The sequence below is a fragment of the Zophobas morio genome, unplaced genomic scaffold (assembly GCF_036711695.1).
Source record: "Zophobas morio isolate AGI-343-1 ecotype UQ-CSIRO unplaced genomic scaffold, CSIRO_AGI_Zmor_V1 ptg000450l, whole genome shotgun sequence".
NCBI lineage: Eukaryota > Metazoa > Arthropoda > Insecta > Coleoptera > Tenebrionidae > Zophobas > Zophobas morio.
This window is the reverse complement of record NW_026972553.1, coordinates 37,145-58,704: the sequence shown is the minus strand read 5'-3', so window position 1 is coordinate 58,704 and position 21,560 is coordinate 37,145. Positions and strand designations below refer to the sequence as shown.

At 23.1% G+C, this 21,560-nt stretch overlaps 1 protein-coding gene and 1 long non-coding RNA gene across 2 annotated transcripts; one reads left to right on the top strand and one right to left on the bottom strand.

Annotated features, from left to right (window-relative positions):
- Positions 1–11,945: 11,945 nt before the first annotated feature.
- On the bottom strand, positions 11,946–17,704 carry LOC135120910 (mitochondrial chaperone BCS1-like). Its single transcript, XM_064045239.1, has 10 exons — positions 17,541–17,704; positions 17,288–17,458; positions 17,080–17,191; positions 16,641–16,835; positions 14,826–14,928; positions 14,317–14,446; positions 13,816–13,928; positions 12,415–12,471; positions 12,111–12,232; positions 11,946–12,056 (listed from the first exon to the last, which is right to left on the bottom strand). The coding sequence occupies exons 1-10, from the start codon at positions 17,702–17,704 to the stop codon at positions 11,946–11,948; spliced, it is 1,278 nt and encodes a 425-aa protein (XP_063901309.1).
- Positions 17,705–19,261: 1,557 nt separating this feature from the next.
- LOC135120906 (uncharacterized) lies at positions 19,262–19,702 on the top strand. Its single transcript, XR_010278785.1, has 3 exons — positions 19,262–19,338; positions 19,438–19,540; positions 19,612–19,702. It is a non-coding gene; the product is annotated as an uncharacterized LOC135120906 (long non-coding RNA).
- The last annotated feature ends 1,858 nt before the right edge of the window (positions 19,703–21,560 follow it).

The following is a 21,560-nucleotide window of genomic DNA, read 5'->3' as shown; positions in this document are numbered from 1 at the left end:
TGAAGCGGCTTGAAATTTTCAACGGGATATTTAAAACAGAACGCACCAAAATTTACGAAACATCCTAAAAAGGATAATAATAATAACATTTCATAATGAAAAACTTTTAAATAATTATAAGTATAATTTTTATATAAAAAATTTATAGTAAAACTTTTATCACAACTATCCTTCCTGATTCTAAAATATCATCTTCATTTGTTATAGTGAATATCAATTGTTATATAAACTTAATAATTCATTTATATTTAGCATTATTATATATACATTGAAATTTATAATATAATATTAACAAGTATTATAGAATATTTAAAAAAGTCAAGAATAAAAAAGATCATAAAAAATTTTTATAGTTATTCTTAGAAAACATTAAAAAACCGTTATGATAAAATATAAAAAATTTATAATAAACTTTGGTGTTTGTAAAAATGTGTTAAACTATATTCGTACTCTTTTTAAAATAAATAAAATTTTAATGACTGATTCGCTCTATTAATGTTTTATGATTGGTCGTTGCAGACTTTTTTAATGCATTTAATTTTTCCTTTTTTATCCAACCAATTGAAAAAGAGATTTTGAAAACCGACCAATCAATTTCTTCATTTTACAGTTTCTTAACTTTATCAATTTTTTATAGGTGCAGTTTACATATTGTTTAAACTGGTTTAAAATTACCCAAAAAATTTAATGTTTTATTAGTATGAAAACTCGCAGATTATTTTTAAGCACGCCAACCAATAAAGAAGGTGAAGTTAACTACATCTAAGACAAAGTTGATTGGTCTAATATAATAATTTTGAGTAATATTGCTTTTGCCATTAGCTAATGATAAACCAAAATACAACCAATAAAAAAACTATAAAAATAAAAGACAAAATAATATATTCTAGCACAAACAGTCTTTAATAAAAATATAGTGATAGACCCAAAATGTTTTAATTAACTGTGATTTGTTGAAAAGTTTAACTTTTTAACAAATAAAAGAAGACCATTACAAAAACTAAACAATGAAAAACGATTTGAAAAAAAAACCCAAAAACAATATCTGGTTAGTACAAAATAAGTTTAATAAGAAAAATAATCAATTAAATTTATAAATTCATTAAATTATAAATTCATTAAATTTAACATTATAACAAATAGTTTTTTTTTTAAAATATTACTTTTATAATATTATTATATTTTATACAGTAAAGAATATTATTATTATTTTAAATTCCTATTATATAATTTTGGTAATATAATAATTATTCTGTTATAACTTTAATTTTTTTATAAACTTTTATAATTCTAAATATTTGCATTCACTAAATATTTTGTTTAGAAAAATAACAAATAATAAAAAATATATAATATTGCAAAAATATAAAACACAAACGTTATATACTTTCTTACTTTAAATATTTATTATAAAACTTATATATAATAAAAAGTATATATAAAAAAATCTTTTTATGGTTTTTAATAATTTACATATATATAATAAATAATAATATATTTATATAATATTTTATACTAAAAAAATTGTGAAATTTTAATGTTAAAATTTATATAAAAATATTTATAATATCGGTTCAACATTCAATAAACTTGTTTTAATATTAAGTTTAAATAATATTTTGTATAATAAATAAACTTTTTTGCAAAAAATAGAATATAACAACTATAATGACTCCAATATATCAATATTAAAATTTTTAATAACTTTTATGAAATACTATTTTTTCTCGCTATAAAATTTATTAAAAAAAATTATTCATATAAAATAATGAAGACTAAGAAGAAAAAAATTTTGAAATTTTTATATTTAAAAATAAATAAGACAACACCAATCAAAACACTCACTTTCACCACGTGCTAATGTAAGCGCGGGAAAATAAACCGCCTCTTTACTATTAATTCTTATTGGATAAAAAGCAACGCCCAAGTTTTTTCCATTGCGGTAAAACGAAACCTGTAAAAATATATATTAATAAGAATATTATAACAATAAGTAAACATAATAAAACAAGAATAAATAATAAAACAAAAAATAATTTTTGATATAAAAAATGGTAAAATATAAAAAAGCAAAAATAATGAGTATTATTAATTTATACAGTAAATTATAATAATAATAAAACCTCTCGGTCTTCAAGGTTAATACAAACACCAATAATATCGCCCGGCGTCCATGTCTCACCTATAAAGTTTCGAGAATTAAATTTATTCACCAACCATTAAGTTCGCAAAAAAACCGTATTCAAGAGCGGCCACATTCCACTTCTTCTTTCTTTTTCCATCATATGCAAAAGAGTCCGGAAAATCGCCCACACCGTCCTTTACGTTTTTAAATAAAAGTTTATAAGAAATATAGAAAAATTATATTTTTTTTATAAATTTATGTAAAAGTTATTATAAGTTATAGTGTGGATTATAATAAAAAAAAAAATAAATAATAATTATTACAAAAATACATATTAATTTATTATAAATTTTTCAAAAGAGAAAACTATAAAGTACAACTAAAAATAATAATAAATAAATATCTTAATAAAATAATTATATGTTAAAAAAATATCATTTTATAGAAAGAAAACTTTTTACATTATATTTAAAAATGAAAGCTTCACTAAATAATAACATTATAAAGAAAAATAAAACCATTTAAAAATATTTATAAAAACTTAATAATTCACCAAAAAATAATAAATAAAGTTATAGAAAAAATACAAAATGTATATATACATAATATATATAATAATAATATATCATATTATTTAATTAAGTATAAAACTTTTATTTCCATATATACCTTATATAAATCATATAAAAAAACTACAAAAGCCAACTAAATAAGAATAATATAGAAAAGTTATAAATATACAACTACATAAAATCATATAAATTTAACAAAATATTAATAATAATATATAAATTATGAAAACTATACAATATAATTAAATAAGAAATATATTAAGTAATATTATAGAAAACTTTATATATCATAAATAAATACAAAAAAAAATTTAAATAATAATAATATAGAAAAGTTATACGTGCATATTATATATGAAACCTTTTAATATTAATTATAAAACAGATAGAAAAACCTTAGAACATGACTAATTAAATAACAATAATCAAGAAAAAGTTATATAAATGATATAAAAACTACTTAAAACTTTAAAATATATTGATAAAATTATTCAATCCCAATAAAAACTGAATTTATTAAACGTAAAAATAATATAAATAAAAAAATTTATTACGAAAAAAGCAATTAAGCAAAAAAAGTATAAAAATGTATATAAAATATTATTTTTTAAAAAAGTATAAAAATATATTAGTTTTACAATAATTATTATTATATAACATAAACTAAAAAAAGTTTATTAGAAATAAAAAAGTAATAATAATATATTCGATTATTATAACATTTAATAAATGTAATTAATAATATTAATAAAAGAATAAGAATAATAATAAAGTAATAATTATTTATAGTATTAAAAAACTAAATATTTAGTATTATTATGAAAGAAGTATAAAAATTATGAAGTATTAAAATATTATTAAAAAATAAAATAAATATATTAAATAATATTATCATTAAAAAAATAATATTATATAATATATTTATAACTATAAAGTTTAAAAAATGTAATAAAGTAATAATAATATAATATAATAACAAGATAAAATAAATATATGTAATAATAATAATGTAAATATCAGCAAGGAAATAATCGTATCCTATAAAAATAATATTTAAATATTAGATCATACTATAATTAATTATAATAATCTATTATTATTTAATAGTGTATTTTTATAAGAATAAAGTAAATAATATTTTTAATATCGAGACTGTTCTCTTATTATAACAAATGAAGTAAATATGAAAAAAATTGAATTTTTTTTTAAATTGTAATTAAAAATGTTATTATTATTTTAAAGTTGAGTAGAAAAAATATAAAGTTTATTAATATTATTTAAAAATAATATAATAGTATATAATAATAATGTAAATATTATATTATACTTTGATAAATATTAAAATATATTTATTTATAATTAAAGTTAATAATAATACGTTTACTTTATTGTAAATATTATATTATATTTTTAAATATTTATGGAAAAAATAATATAAAGTTTTATTAATATAATAATAATATGATAAAAGTAATTTTAATTTAATATAATTAAATATATAAATCAATATATTTTATAATAAATAAAATAAACAAAGAGGGTAAAAAAATATATAAAGAGTAACATATATTATATATTAATATAAATATATATATGCAATAGAAAAAAACAAAGATAATAAAAATATATAAAAAGTTATAATTTATATATAAAAAATATAATAAATATATAAAATGAAAATATATATAAAAAGTAAAATAAATATTATTATAATATAAATATATATATAAAAATAAAATACACAAATAAAATAAAAACATAAATATATATTTATAATAAAATAAAATAAACAAGTAAAACGAAAAATTATATATAAAGTTAAAATTTACATGATAGCAATAATAATTATAATATTAATAATAATAATAATACTAACTTCATTAGAAAATGGGCAGTCCACAGTTGCCCAACCTATGATAATTATAAAAGTGATCCAATAACGATTTGATTTTTTATTTTTTTAATATATTAATAATAATTATTGCATTAATACCATTTTAAAGTAATAATAAATAATAATAATTTATAAAAAATAAAATACAATATAAAATATATTGATAAACGTTAGAAAAAGTTAATTTATTATATAAATATGTACTTATAAGAGTAATACTGAGAAAAATATTTTTTTAAATTAATTTATAAAATTTAAAATTAGTAAATTATAAAAAAATAAGATAATTTTATATATAAAAATTATATATTTAAAGTAAAATGTAAACCATAACAAAAGAATTTATAAAATTATTCTGATTAGAAGAACAAAACATTTATAACCGATTAAATGTTTCTAAAAATAAAAAAAATAAAAATTTTCAATAAATATAACAAAAAGGAAATTGGTGAACAAGAAAGATATTATTAATAAAATTTTATAATATACATAAATTAATGCAATTCATGGTGAATTAAATTAATTAAAAAATATATGTATTTCAAAAGATTAAATAGAAAGTAAATAATTATATAAAAATATATATAATTAAGAATTAATAATAAAAAATAATAAAAATTAAGTTAACATTCTAATTAAATATTTACCAGATTTATAATGAATAGTAAAAAATATATATATAAAAATTGAAAATTAATTAAAATGAAAAAAAAAATTCCTAATTGGTGAAGTCCAGCGGTTAAAAGGGTGACTTCGTACATCCATTTTCCCTTAAAAACGCACACATCTGCTCGGATGCTAAATAAACCTTCAAGAGATTCAAGCTTCAAATTTTTTAATAAAAATTAGTAAAGAAGAAAATTATAAGTGAAAACGAAAAAAAATTAGAAATTTATAACGTATAATAAAAATTAAATTAGTATTTAAGTTATTTTTTTTAAAAAAAAATACTCTCGAACTCGCAAATCTAAACACAACTTCTGTATATGATTATTAACAAAATCCCCACAGTAAAAGTTTTAAAAAAAAAGTTAAATTAAAAATAAAACGGAAAAAATCTTTCTATAAATTTTTTTAATGCTATTTAATACCATAAAAGAGTTTATAGCAAACTTTACTCCATTAGCACTAAATTCATCAAAGCCAACTCCAAGAGGCCCAATTCTTCCACTAATTTCATCTTTAGCTAAACAAAAATATTATAGTAGTAAAAAAATCGAGAAAATAAAATTAATTATTATAAGAAAAAACTTAGTGTCATCAATTTTGAGCCCTTTTTGGTTGATAAAATTGAGCATAACTGTGAAAGTTTTCGAAAGCTACATATTTTTATAAAAGAAAAGAATAAAACTGTGAAAGAAGAGTAACCTTCCAAGTAAATCATCAAATTCGCAATATTTTTCAAAGCTTTTCCAAGAATCAAAAGGTTCAACTAAAAAAAAATTAAATTAAAAACTACTACAGAGTAAAAAATGGAGGTATTCTTTAGTTAAAACCAATTAAAAATTAAAAAATTTAAATTAAACGTATATATACACACACCCTTTCAAAAAAAATTTTCAGAATTAAACTGTAGGTATATACAAACCTTTTAGAATTTTTATGTCAGCCACACTCATATTTAGAAAATAAAAAAAATTAACCAGACAGAAAATTTTTTTATTATCAAAAAGTATTTATAAGAAAAGAGTGAGTGGTTCCAAGAGTTCTTATGCTTTCCACCTGAACTTTGTAACCTCAGAAAAGTTTTGTTTCTTCCGCAGGAAATAAGCTTATTAACTTTAAAAAGAAACATTTTTATGAAAAAGCAAAGATCTTTTTTCTCTAATGAAGAAAATAGGTAGAAATTTAATTAGTTTCCGAATTTAACTCCGAAAACTTTGTAAATTGCCTTTCATTTTTTTTGAAGGAATAAATACTCTAATTTTTTTTAATCCTAATAAGAATCTTTTAAAAAATATTGTTTAAATATTTTTTTTTCGTCTTTAGGTTATTATAATTTTTATAAGCCTTTTTAATAAAGGTTTAAAATATTGGAATATCTATATGAACTAACTATTAACATAAATTACAAATGTTTGCCTTAAATATGTACAATTTTATTAGCATAGTCTTAATAATAATACTTTTCGTTTTACATATTCCAATGTAATTCACTCTATAAAAACTTCGCGAATTAACAGTTATTCAACTCCTTTTATAAAATTTTAATTAGTCTTCCAAAAAGAAAAAAACCTAAATAAAGACATAGGCAAAGATAAAAATAAATAATAATATTTAAAGTATATTCAACACCAACAACGTTATTGGGAAGTACCAAGCTAAACGCTAAAACTTATTCAAAAGTAATAACCTGCTCCATCCTTTTTTATTAGGGTTTTCTTTAAGCAACATTTAATGACTCATTTTAACAGAGTTGGGGATGTTTACCCAAATATTGTTTAAGTTAAAATTGTAAATATCCTGACCTTCTATATATAACGCCTCAGTTGCTTTAATTACAAAAAAATATATATAATTGTTGTATACTTGTTTCTTCCTGCGTCTAAAGCAATGGATAAAAAAAGATCCTCAGATCATATACTAAGTTAAAATTAAAATTTTAAGTACTGTACGTTAATTTCTTAGCGTTAGGATTTAAAAAAATTTAAATACAAATCTTTCAGCTCATATAATAAGTTAAAATTATAATTTTAAGACCGTACGTTAATTTCTCAGCATTAAGATTTAATAAAATTTATATGCAAATCTCCATACCTGTACATCATTCGATATATAAAGACAGCGTTAAAGAACGTAAACTTTATACTCAACCATTTTGCAACTTTTCTATTTAAAACTAAATATTGCCAACAAGCGCTTTATAAGTTATTAGAAAGTTTACTTAATCTTTTTGGTTAAAGCCGTTTTGATTACACATATTTAACCAACAAAACTCAGAAAAAGTTGGTTTACGTCAAGGTTGACCTTAGTTTATTTATTTACACCACAAACGGTCTTTTAATTATTTATTCTTAAAAATGTTGTCCATTTGCTGCATTCTTGTTAAATGCACATAGTTATAAGGAAAACTTAATGAAGTTTTTGTTTTAGGTCGGGGGCTTATAATTCTTTAGCATAAAAAGTACTGATGCGTATTCGTTTTATTAATAGTTTTTTCAATTATTGTAGCTTCCTTTATCTTTAGAAGCTTTTTAGCACGATGTACCTGAAAGTATTTAGAGAGTTAGTAAATTTCACGAGGTAATCAACTAATTACTGCGGTTTAAAAAAATCCATAAAGATGAATGGTAGACTAACCTAAAAGGAATAAACTCTTTCAGAAAATAATATTTATATAATTATATCAAATTTTTATGTGTGCTCTAGTGCCGCTGTTCCACGTATATAAAGTAACTTTTTTCTTCAGCATTGGCAAACTCGGTCGGTCTTTATAAGACCAAAAGCCGCTTAATCTGAATTCCCTTTTCTGCAGGAGTTGGAGCACGAGCGCACACCAGTGTCGCTCTTTAGGGTGCAATAATGGTTGTACCGAAGAACTGCAAGGTGAAAATATCAGGGCAGGGCCCCCGCCATTCGGCCCAGTGTGTTGGAAACCGCTAGAAAACCACATCCGGGAGAGGTAGCCTTAGGCTCAAGTCCAAAGGCCTTCCCAATAAAACTGCTTAACCCCACCGAGAGAGGCGTCCCTTAGGCACAAGACCCGAGGCCACCTGGAGACACCGGCCAGCACCACTGCTAGCTAGTCCTCCCCGATTATGAGCTACTTATCAGAAGGGAGCCCAATAATAAAGTAACTTGTTTTATATCTTTAATTAATATACATAGTTTAATTTATATACTACGTGCATGGGTGAATGTTGCTTTCTATTACCCACTGTATAGCAAAGTGAAAGACGCCAGCATATTAGGTTTTTTAGGACCAAAAGTATTCTTATTGTTCCCTGAATGTTTCCTAATAATTTGTCAACTCTTCTCGATTCATATTACAAATGGATTTGGTTCTTTTTTTAAAACTATAGCAATCCTTCCCATACTAGCTGCTACCCATTCTAACCAGTTTCTACCTTTTGATTTCACAATGGTATTTTTGATAATACTCTACTTTAATTGGCTTATCTCAATAATTAAACAGTACATTAACGCACAAACGACACAAGCTCGAATACAGTTTTGGTTTCGTTATCTTTGTTTTTTAAAATGATTACTATGTCTCAGTAACAATTTTCCTCTATATTCCAACTTCAGAATTCCATTATTTAAAATCTCCAGCAGTCTAGCGAAACCCTTCCAATTTTAACTCTTTAATCTCCCTACGGCAAAATCAATTTTGTTAACGACTCTCTTCTCGTATTGCCTTTTTTTTTCATAAACGTTTTAAGCTGCTTTGTTTACCTTTCAGTCCTCTTTTAACTTCGTAATGATTTCGAAAATGTCAGCGTGTCTTTGTGGAAATTACCGAGAGTATGGTTACTTTACTCCTGTTCAGCAATTTTTTTTTAAACATCATAAACATTGGACTGACACCAGACACCTTAAAAATTCTGTTATGTCTATAGTTGTAATTATTTAATAAAGAAGTCCATACCATTTCTCTTACACAACTAGCTTAAAGCTTTTTAATAGCTTGAGTTGCTTGGTCACCCAGACCGTTAGACCGATGGTAATCAGTGGTGTTAAAAAATGCTTAATCTACTTTAAAAGACAGATTGAAGACTTATAGTTATCAGTGTTGGTATTTGCCATTAAAGATTTTTTAGAAACATTCTATAATTAACTTTTGTTTTTACTTTTTGTAAACGTTGGACTCAACATAACAAGTACATCTATAAACTACAATAGTCGAAAACGCTATTATGGTTTTCTGTGGATTGAGGCCTTACCATTATATTAACGGATAAGAGTTCTAGCGGTTTTTTAAAGAGTTCTTCACAGGGCTTACCCCTTTTGTTTTCAGATTTATGATAGAATTCGCATTCATCCACAACCTTATCTATACGCTCTTCAAAACTTCTTTTAGCTGCTGTTGTAACTTCTTTTTTCCTAAGTAAAACCGCTCTTGATCTACATCTCTTACTTTTTGAATCTTATCGTTTTGTTCAACCATAGCGATTACCCAAGCTATATGTATTTTTGGGAAGTCTCCTCAGTAGGTAAGCGGGACACCAAATCGACAATAACATTGTTTTTTCTCCGAAATTTATGTTTTTAAAAGTCGGTGAATATTACTCATCATAAGCGTACCACGGCTAATTTTCTTGCCTCTCAGGGTAATAGCTTTGTGTTTGTTTAGAAAGATATGGAGAATGCTCTCATGGTTAGCTTCTATAACCAACGTCCTTATGGTAAGTTAAACGTAGCCCATGGGTTTGTTCGTGCACCACCCTACGGCTCAAGCTTCTACCGGTGATACTATACTTTTACAGAGCATCGTTAAACTTAGAACTGACAATCGCTATGTAATACAATCATCCATTTTCCCCTATATCGACTTCATTTGCATCAATTATTTTTTTCATTTTCCACGCTCAATCTTCATTTTAAGAGGCGTCATATGGTATTCCATACAGCCTCTTGATCGCTGTTCCAATGAAAATCAGCCTATTTTCTTTAAGTTTCGTAGGGGGTTCAGTTATGGTGGCACTATTAAGAATATAATGATTCCAAAACTTCAGTGCTTAAATAAAACATTAACCCCTTGTTTTTCGGTCTCGGCCTTATATTTAAACGGTTGCACTTTATTTTCACTCTTTCTTACAATTGAATTTGTATGTAATTAAATTACACAACCTTTTATAATGTTCCACTTTAGAATTGCTAATCATTAAATAGTCGTCAGCGTAAATACCTGTATAAATAAGGTCAGCCGTTACACAATCCATACTTTTCTGGTTTTCGAAAGAGTGTTAGTAGCATGTTCCCGAATGTGTTCGTTATTATTCCTAGCATGTGCCTTAATTTAAGGGTATAAATAGATGGGAGACTACGCAAATGGTCTTTTCTTGTGTGCGTGGAAGCTGGCGGGAGGGTGCATTTTGCGTAATAGTAGATAGGTGCGTGTTTGTTAACATTTCGGGCAAGCAACGCAAAAGAAATGTACATCTATAATTCTTGTTAGTTATTCTTCGCTACCTTTTAGGGGCGCTATAGTTAATCACAACGCGAGCACAGTTCATCGCGTCGCCCTACCGTCCAGTATAGTAAATGCAATATATTTTCTTGATGCTGGACGTATCCCTCTTTAACAAAATCCTTTACCATTATCTAGGGTGCTAAATATCTTTTTCTCTTTTCGAAATGTTAATATCCTCTCCCGACGCCCGGTATCTTTCCACTGCACACTTGTCATTTAACCCTTGTAAGACGGCACACATTCTCAAATTTTTGTAGTGTTTGCTGGGTTTTTTCTGGGTTAGCACCTTTAATGTGTTTGACTCTACACCCTAGCTTGAACATAATTCAATAACATGTTAATTGTTTCCTCTGAATATCCCGCTCTCAATAGCATCTCGCACTCCCACCTGAGCACTTTCACCATTGTTTTATTCTAAATTTCGTATTTAAATTAGGCTGCAGAACAGTTTTCTTAAATTTAGACTTGCAACGGTGCCCATTTCATTACACCTTTAACTTCGAGGTTCCAACTTTAGTGTATTCTTCGGGCTCGATTTTTAACATTTTCCTTTTAACCCTTTCGCAACTCCAGACCTTTTCGAAGCTCGCTAGACCGCCAACCCTTTTTACATAGAACATTTGCTCTTTATCGAAAAAGATCTTTTTCTTGCTTTCTTCCTTTATATACTGTTTACCATTACGATTTGTATCATTAAGACCCTTTATCCAAAACCGAAAACTCATAAAATGCTTTTTTTTAAAGAGTAGGTCCAGTTCTATTTCTAGTGAAGATCCGCTTAACTTCTTGAAAACGCCAATGATGACAAGTTAACCGTTACGACATCTAGGAAATTACATGTGCCTCCTTCAAATACAGAAAATCTTGTTCATAAATAAGTTTACTTTTAAGTTCATACTTGTGAATGGTTTTTTTAAATATAATTTAATTTTTTAATCTTTCATAACTGTTTAGTGATTGCTTTCTTAATTTTTATTCTGATTTGTTGATAAAACTTTCTTACTAAGGAATTAAGTGAAGGATGTTTTTTTTTATAATTTAGAATGTTTTATAGAGGGCCTTTTCACTTTTTTATTATAACAAATAAATATAATATAGTTGCTTATTAAATATTATCTTTAACACTGATAAAAAAGAAATTAACTTTAACTTAAAAATTAGTAAACAATAAAATTACAAAAACTAAATAATTTTTCAAAATTTTATTAAATATTTTAATTTTTAGCAACACTTCGCTTTTAATGGTTTATTCTCAGTTTGCTTTACTGTTATAAGCTCTTCCACGCAATCAAAAGCTTCTTGTGCACTTTTTACGTGAGCCATAAAGAACGCCTCAAAAAAAATAAGAAAAAATTTAACATACATTAAATTCTAAAAAATAAAAACCTGAAACGACGCCATACTAATATTATATTTAGAAGTAAATTGGGAAAACTTTTTCGCAAGTGCGTCATGTTTAGGATAAAATTTTAAAAATAAATAGTAAATCTGTTTCTCTGTTGCTGGTCCTTTTCAAAAAGAAAATTAATATAAAAAAAATAAGAAAAAATTTAAAATTATTACTGAAAAAATAATAAAAACAACTAAAAAAGAAAATATTAAATAATTCAAAGTTATGAAATTATTAAATAAAAATAAAATTAATTACAGGAAACGCAAAAGTATTTTAAATAATTTAAAAAAAACATACCAATTTCTGTTATGACGTCTGCTCTTCCAGGACGAATCAACGCCGGATCTAAAGAGTCTAAAAATAAATATAATTAATGATAATGGAAATTAAGTATAAAATTATATTAAATTTATATAAAAAGTATTTTTTTCGTAAACCATTTTATTCTAATTATAGAAAAAACTTATTCATGTAAACTTTTCTGAAATTACTCAGATTAATTAAAAAGTAATATTTAAAAATAAAGAAAAATATAAATAAAAAATTTTTTATTTACATAAAATAATAATTTTCTGAATAAAAAATATAATAATAAAACTTATTAACAAAAATAGGTTATCAAGAGAATCCTTTTATAAAATTAAAATTATATAATATAAATATTATAAATAAAAATTTATAATTTTTGCAACAATCTTGTAAAAAAATTACTATCATTATATAATTCAAGGTAAATATTTTTTTAAAAAAAATAATATTTTACGGGAAGGCTAATAAATTTTGCACTATACCTATTATCATTATCTTCTATTATAAAACACTTATTTTTATTTTATATATAGAAGTTGTCTAATAAAAAGTAAATAATGGCTAAATCTGATATTAAAAATACATAAAAATTATATATAACCGTAAAATAATTATAATAATAAAAACAATAGAAAATTAATAATAATAAATAATAAATAATGAAATAAATAAAAAAGTCAAAAGTAATAAATAATATACAGTGAATAATATTTTTAATTTATTTTAGTAATAATATAAGTAACAATTAATTAACAATAAATAATTAATATAGACAATTTTTGCTAATTAAATAAACTAATATATAATAAGTAGTAAATAGTAAATATTAAACAATAAATAAAAAACAATAATAATTTATTAAAAAATATAATAATAATATAATAATAATAAAAACCACTAATAAACAATATATAGTATTTAGTAATAAATAATAAATAATGAATTATATTTAATATTAATAATTTATTTAATAATATTAAATTAATAAATAATAATTAATAAACAATAAATAATAAATTAATAATAATAAGTAGCAAAAATTAAATAAATAAAAACAATAATATATAGTAATGAATTAATAAATGAATAAATAGTAAATAAATTAGAAATAATATAAAGTAATAAAGCGTAAATAACAGATGATCAAGAAAAAATAATAAATAATAAATAGTAAATGATAAATGATAAAAAATAATAAACTGTAAATAAGTAATAAAAAGTAAAAATAAATAATATATAAATTAATAAATTATAAATATTATAAAATAAAAAAAATAATAATGGTGATAATAATACTAATGCTAACACTAATACTAATAATAATAATAATAATAATAATAGTAATAATAGTAATAATAGTAATAATAATAATAGAGAACAGCGAACTACCGATATGATTAGTAGTCATAAAAATAATTCGCTCTTCACCAGCAACAATGCCGTCCAGAACATTAAGTAGTCCACTAAATGTAACATTAGGACCATAATTCTCATTTTGCTTCCTGCAGATAATAATGATAATTAAAAAAAAATAATATTATAATAAAAATTATTAATTAATATATAATAATTAAAAAAAGTAAATAAATAAATATATTATAATATAAAATATATAAATAAATATTTAATGATAATGATAACAAAAAATACATAGATATATATAAAATATTAATAGTAACAAAAAATAAATAAATAAATAATAACAAAAAATAAGTAATAAATATATAATATTAATAAATAATTAAATTTTTGTAATAATAATGATAAATAAATATATATACTATTAATAATAAAAAATAAATAAATTAATAAATAAACAATAATAATATTTATAAAGTAAAAAATATATTTTTCTTTTAAAAAAAGTGCGCACGTGCATGAAGCAAAGACCTCGTGGTAAACGCTGCATCGATATCTTCAAGAAGGATAATGCTTTGAGCTGGTGATTCGCTGAGGGAATGTGCGAGTCGATCATCAGAAAGTCCGCGTTCGTTTAGATTTACAAGACAAATATTATAATCTTAATTAAATAATAATAATAAGTAAAATAAAAATAAAAAATAATAGTAAATTAAGTATTATAAAATTCGCAATAATATAATTATATTAAATTTTTAATATAAAAATATTAATAATAACAAAATAGTTTATAACAAACATAAATTTATAATAGTAATTACAAACAAACTAATAAATTTCGCAGCAATAATTAATAAATAAAAGTTTTTATTGGTGACTTTAAAAAAATAGAAAGAACAAGTTTAATTTTGAACGCACTTCACAATAATAATGAAATAATTTATAATTTTACTTGATTAATAATACCAATGAAACTATACTAAATTAAAATTTTATAATAAAAGATTTCAAAAAAGTTAAACAAATTAATAATAATAGACTAATTTCTCCAGCGAGAGCCATAACAAAACTAGATTTTCCCGATCCTGGCGTCCCGTGTAAAAGATAGCCCCTCCTATACGGAATTCCGCGATCGTTGTACCACTTTTAAGAAATTATAAATGTTATAAAAAATATAAAATGAACTCATAAACTGCTCATAAATATTTTTATCTAAAATAAAATAAATTTAATTTAAAATAAAAACTAATTGTTTTTATAAAAGGATCAACACTGCTTATAACAAAGTAGCAATAAAGTTTAAAGATTAATAAAAATAGTTAATAAAAATTTAAAGTTAAAATAAATTAAAATTTAAAATCTTAAAGTTTAATAAAATTAATTTTAAAAAAATATATAAAAAGCAATTAGAAATTGTGCAAAAATAATTTAACATACAAAATCAAAATAAAACTTAAATTTAAATTTCATCATAACAAAATTAGTAAATTAAAAAAAAGTTAAAAAGTAATTATTATTTGTTTATAAATAATTTAATCTAGAAAAAAAATTGAATAATAGTAAAGCTTAACAAGCTAAAAAAATATATTTACAAAATTTAAATTTAAAAACTTTAGGTTGATTTAAATTTAAATTTCTTATTTTTAACAAATTATATAAATTATAAAAAACTATAAAAGGATTCATAAAATGCTTAAAATAAATCTGGAAAAAGAAATTAAATTTAAATGTAAAAAATTAATTATTTTATATGAATGAAAGCAAACATCGCTTTGTAGTTGAAGCGCTGGGAAAGGCGCTAGCACTCACTTTTTTTTCCCCTGTGGAACTAATTTTTAGTGCTGGGAGGAATGCCTCTTCCTGCGAGGGGGGGTATATATATATGGATGTATAAATTTTTTTTATCAGCACTGGGGATGGTAACTGATTTTTTGTAGTGATGGGGCAGCAGAGGAGAGAGAAATAATAGCAAAGCTTAAAGAGTTGAAATATAATATAAAGTTAGTAAATTTACGTTTAAAAAATCTTTAAATTGAATAAAATTAAAATTTTTTTTTTAACAATGTAATTAAATTTAATAAATATATGTAAAAGGCATTTAAAAATAGTTTAAAAATAAATTAACCCAGAAATAAGATTTTGCTTATAAATAATTAATTTAGAAAAAGAAAATAATATCTAACAAAATGAAGACAAATCCTGCTTAAAACAAATAATAGTAAAACTTAACGATTAATTAGAAAAAGTTAATAAAAATATTATCTCAAAGTTGAATAAAATTAAAATTTCTTTTTCTAAAAAAAATATATAAGAAAGGCAACTAAAAAAAAGTTCAGAAATAAATATTAACCCTTAAAACCAAAATAAAATAAAAGTTAAAATTCTTTTTTAGCAAAAAAAAATTAAAACTTAAAATAAATATAAAAAACTCATAATCTGCTTAAAAATAATTTAATCTAAAAAAAGAAATTAAAATTCACAATAAGATTAAACATTCTATTATTAAATTGTTTTTTTTTAAGAGGTTAATTAGATTTAATATATATAAAAGGCATTTAATATTATTTGTATATAACAAAAAAATAAGATTATATAAAGTTTAAATTTCTTCTTTTTTACAAATTAAAAAACTATATTATAAGAATTCATACACTGCTCATAAATATTTAATCTAGTAAAAGAAATTAAAATTTAAAAATAACTTTAATAGTTTTTTATAATAAAAGGGAGGCAAACAATACTTATAACAAAAGTTAATACCATTTATTTAATAATTTAATAAATGAGTTAGTTAAAATTAATTTTTCTTTTATACAAATTATTTAAAAAATTAGAAATTTAATAAAAATCGCAACCTTTGAACTTTTTATAAAATTTTTCACATCTTGAACCAAATTTTCTTTTAAATTTCCCTCTAAAATTACAGAATCGAGCGGCCTTCTCAGTTTTGGTCTTCCAAACTGGCGCCATTCGGTGCCCCAAAAAGTATAAATACAAGTTTTGTCTCTGATTTCTGCAAGTGCCTTCCTTTGCGCGTCTCTTAGAAGCCCCTAAAAAAATTTAAAAAAAAAAATCATCTTTTTATATTAATAAATTAATCTTTTAATTTTAAAATTTACTGGTAAATTTAAAGATTTCTACATACAAAAAAATCTGTAAAACTGCTCAACTAAATTTATATGTACACTACACAATCTTATTTACATAAATTGTTAAATAAGATAATCAATGCATTAATTTAGAAACCCATTTTTTAAAAAATTTCTAATAGATATATAACAAAAAGTATCTCACTTCCAAGAATTGCCGATCCCTTCCATACGTTATAAGAGTAAGATTTTCCCAAGCAGTTCCCAAAGAAAAATCAACCATTTGTTTTTCGCGAAGACGTTTAACTATCAACCATCTTATAAAAAATACGCATCATCTAGTTTTGGAGTTATAAAAATAAAAGCAGTATAAAGATGATTTTTTTTTGTTTGTATAAATAAAATTTAAAAACCTTCCTTTGTAATTTATTACGTGCGTGCCAGGAGAAGGTATAAAATGAAATTCAGTTTTTACATTTCCCGTTTCCTTCGAAAGAGAAACTGTTTCCACTTCTACATGTTGCATCATTATAGAAGAACTCGACTCGCTTTGTGAATTGAGCCATTTTAGTACCCAATGATAACTAGAATTAAGGTAACATAAATAATTTAATAAAATTTAATTGAAGTAATAATAAATTAGTAAACATTCAAGTTTAATTATACCTGGGATCTCGTTTAGTAATCTCAAGTGTTAAAATATAACGTTTCTTAAGTAAATGAAAAAGCTGCAAAGATAATTTTCTACTCAGTGCTAAACCAGCTCCTAAGCAAGTCAAACCAAAACCAGCTTGAAAGTAAGGATTGCTTTCAAGGGAAGTATCAATCATTTTTTATTATAACAAAAATAAAAAAATTCAAAAATATTTTAGTATTAGATGAAGTTGAGGGCTTTATAAAATTAAAAAGCATAGTCTCAGCTAAAAAAATACTCGAATCCTTAGCAGGTTTGCGTGAGGAGTAAGGAAAATCATAAAAGGGTTGCATCTGCTACTAATATTGTATATACGAATATCTTAAATTTTGTGTTAAAAAGAATATCAAGTGTTTGTTATAAACGGTTGTTTGTTTAAACAATAGCCTTTTAAAATACTTTATGAATATACGTATACACAAAGTTTTGTCCATCAAATCTCTTTAACTGGTACGAGTGTACACTGTACTTGATTTATGTGTAGCGACTGTAATGTCTTAGTATAAACCTTTTTTCTAGTATTATCACTAATATATCTCTTAATTATATAAGAATATTATTTATAGAAAAGTCTTTCTAATCCCACACTGTACAAAACATATATATACTGGATTTAGTTAAAGGATGAAGCCTTTTAACAATTTACGTTGCCCCTCTTCCTTTAAAGTTGATTTTTGTATTAATACAATCACAAATAAATAAAAATTGTGGAGTTAAAAAAAATAGATTTATTATAAAATAATTACCCGATTATATTATTTTCCAGCTATTAATATATAATGTGTTTATAAAATTCTAAAGTAGTCTAAATTAGCGTAAAATAATAAATTTCTTTTAGTAAAATGACTCATTCTTTAAATTACTTAAAATAAATAATATTGGCTACTTTATGAAAGCCTCTATATCCAATACATTTAAAAATATATAATAATATGTTAAGTTATTTCTTTTATTAGATTTATACTTCTAACAAAATTATTTATAGATCTTTGACTTATGAGAGGGGAGCGGGGGGGGAGGTAGTGTACGTTGATAGAGTTACACTATAGCGAAAAAAAGAAAAAAACTATTTATTTTAATATTGATATATTTTATATATATCAATTTATTTGTAATTGATATTTATTATAAAATAAATATATTTATTACTAAAATAAATAGCATAACCATTTAAAAATCAACAAGCCGACTTTAAGAAAATTATGAATAAGCGGGGAAAAACATAAAACTAATCTTTTTTTTTTTTAAGCTATAATACTCTTTATTTTATAAAATTTTTAGCATTTAATATTTATTATACAATATATTTTATTTATTATTATACTAAAATAGAATAACGTTAAAAATAAACAAACTAATCTGTTTGATAGAATTACAGCTGAACGAGAAATAACAAATAAAACTAACTGTTTTAAGTTGCAATGTTTCATAGATTTAGTAGTTTGTTAGTATTTAATATTTATTACAAATATATACTTTATTTACTGTTAAACTTAAATAGTATAATAAAAATATAAGTACAATCAAGAGAGAAAAACAAATAAAACATTGTTTTTAAGCAATAATACTTTTAGTTTAGAAAAGTTAGTTAGTATCTTACTACTCATATATAATATAATTCACTTGTTCACCTGCTAAACAAAAATAGAATAATAAACCCCAAAACTAAAATTGAACAAAGCTTTAAGCCCTCGGAAGAAGTTTTAACAGTACAATACCGCAAAGTTTAGTAAGGCCAACCGTAAAAGTTGTTAGGCATGGACTTTAAAGGTTTCCAATGTTTTGTCTTCCCTACTATTGATATTGATCTTTTTTTTTATATTTTTTTGAGATATAAATTTCAGCATTAACTTTATTCAAATCTTAAAGAATTGCTTAACACTAAGTTACACTCCCTTCCCAAATGGATTGCTCAGAACGTTAGTATGTCCAGTGTGAAGACTACGTTTATTGAAGCTATAGAAACTTATAGGTCGTATTTGTCATAATAACTTGATGGATAGTTCTAAAATTAATAGTGTAATCATCCTCTCGCTCTACTAGAAAAAAATATATAGTGCCGGGGAAATGTAATCCTGTGTTCCATTTTGCTTTTGTTTCGGGCTTAATTTTTTATTATTTCTCGCACGACCATATAAAAGGTTTATTATAAAAATATATTTGAATTTAAATTTAATTTGAGTTTTTGTTTATTTTTAGAGGTTTCTCATAGAAACCACTGAAATACAATTTTTTTAAGCATTTATTATCTCCTTATGGCGCTTAACTCCCTTAAAATTTAAATAATAAATCATGTTGACACTAATAATTGCGTTTTTGCTTGTTCTCTACTCCACTGAGTATGCTTAAAAAATTATCTATAATGATTCGATAACAATGTGCCGTACTTTTGGCAAAGGGCAGTATTACTACTGTTATAGTATGATGTACACTACAACTTACAATTTATTAATTTTTTTGTATAAAAAAAAGTTAAAAAACTAAATTTTAAACGTAAATTTGTTGTTGATTTGAGATGGTTACTGACATTTTTTAGTTAAAATGTTTAGAGAATTTCTAAGAGATTTCATAACAAAAGTAAATATATATTATAAATAAATGTGTATTTAAGGCTTTGACCGGGAAGAGGATATGTAAAAAGAGAAAAAAATCCTTATAAAGTAATTAAAAAAGGGCAGTGAAATTGTAAGAAATTACTTAAAATAAATTAATATTGAAAGCGAGTGTATCTATAATTTTACAAAAAATTCATCCTTTAATAAAACAAAACAATTTATAGAAACTATAAAACAAGCTTTTAGTAACTTTAAGGTAAAAATTAACTTTCTCGTAGGTGTACACTGAACTTATTATGATGGCCATAAATATACTGTAACTATGTTGAACGGTCGCCAAATTTTCCTATGCAATATAGTCTAAACACCGTAACGTTTATAAACAGAAAAAAGAGACCTTTTTGTATATATTACGGCGAAGAAAAATATTAGAAAGATCCCTCTATCTAATGAAAAGCTTATAATGATAAGCAAATTGCAGCCAAGAGTCAGAAGGTTTTTTATATTAATAATCTAATAATTTCTTGGCAGCTGTTTAATTTTTTTTTAAATTCAACTATATTGCTGAGTAAAGTTAGAGTGAGACTTGCGGCTTTGCCTTGTATTTAATTTTAACTTTTTCAAACAAATGAATAAGTAAATTATGTGGTCTTTGATAACAAATAATAAGTTATTCAGTTTAATAGTTAAAAAACAAGCAAATTCTCTGTGAAATCTGTAACCTCAAAAAAACTTCTAGTTCTCTACCAAATAAAGCTAATCTAGTGATTCGTCAGAATCATTTGTCCACTTTAAGGCGGCCGTGGACTCGTTGAAGATGATTCTTTTCCAGTCCCACCAAACAAACATAATCTCTTTGTATGTAGACAATTGGCTTCGAAAAATAGAAAAAGGAGGCTCATTTCTCATGCTTATTGTTTTTTTTCACTCTACTTGTTTATACTACTTCATTTCCTTGTAAGATGTTTTTAAAGATGGGTTAATACGTGGTGAACTATGTTTTACTAAAAAGTTCACTTAAATGTTACCCATAATACTTGGATATCGCCAAAATGTGAATAGCAATTATTAAAGTATGGAATTTGGCGAATTTCCCTTTACCTGACTGAAAGCTCAAGTAACTTTCACTTAAACCAAAGTAGGGTATTTATTTACTGTCCGATATTATAATATTTTTTTACCCGAGGATAATAAAAGGTAAGAACAATTAGATTTTATATGTAAACTTATTCACCACAACAAAAAAGGGGGATCGCTCTCTTAAAACATTTGTTATCAATTGCTGTTCACACCCACTTATACTAAAGCTTTTGATCGGTATAGATAATTTCAAAGCTACTCCCAAGATTATTTTTAGTAGAATATTATTTGCTTAACAATCGGAAAAGTTGTGCAGAATGTATATATTATTTTAAAAGTTAAATTGTATTTTCCTTT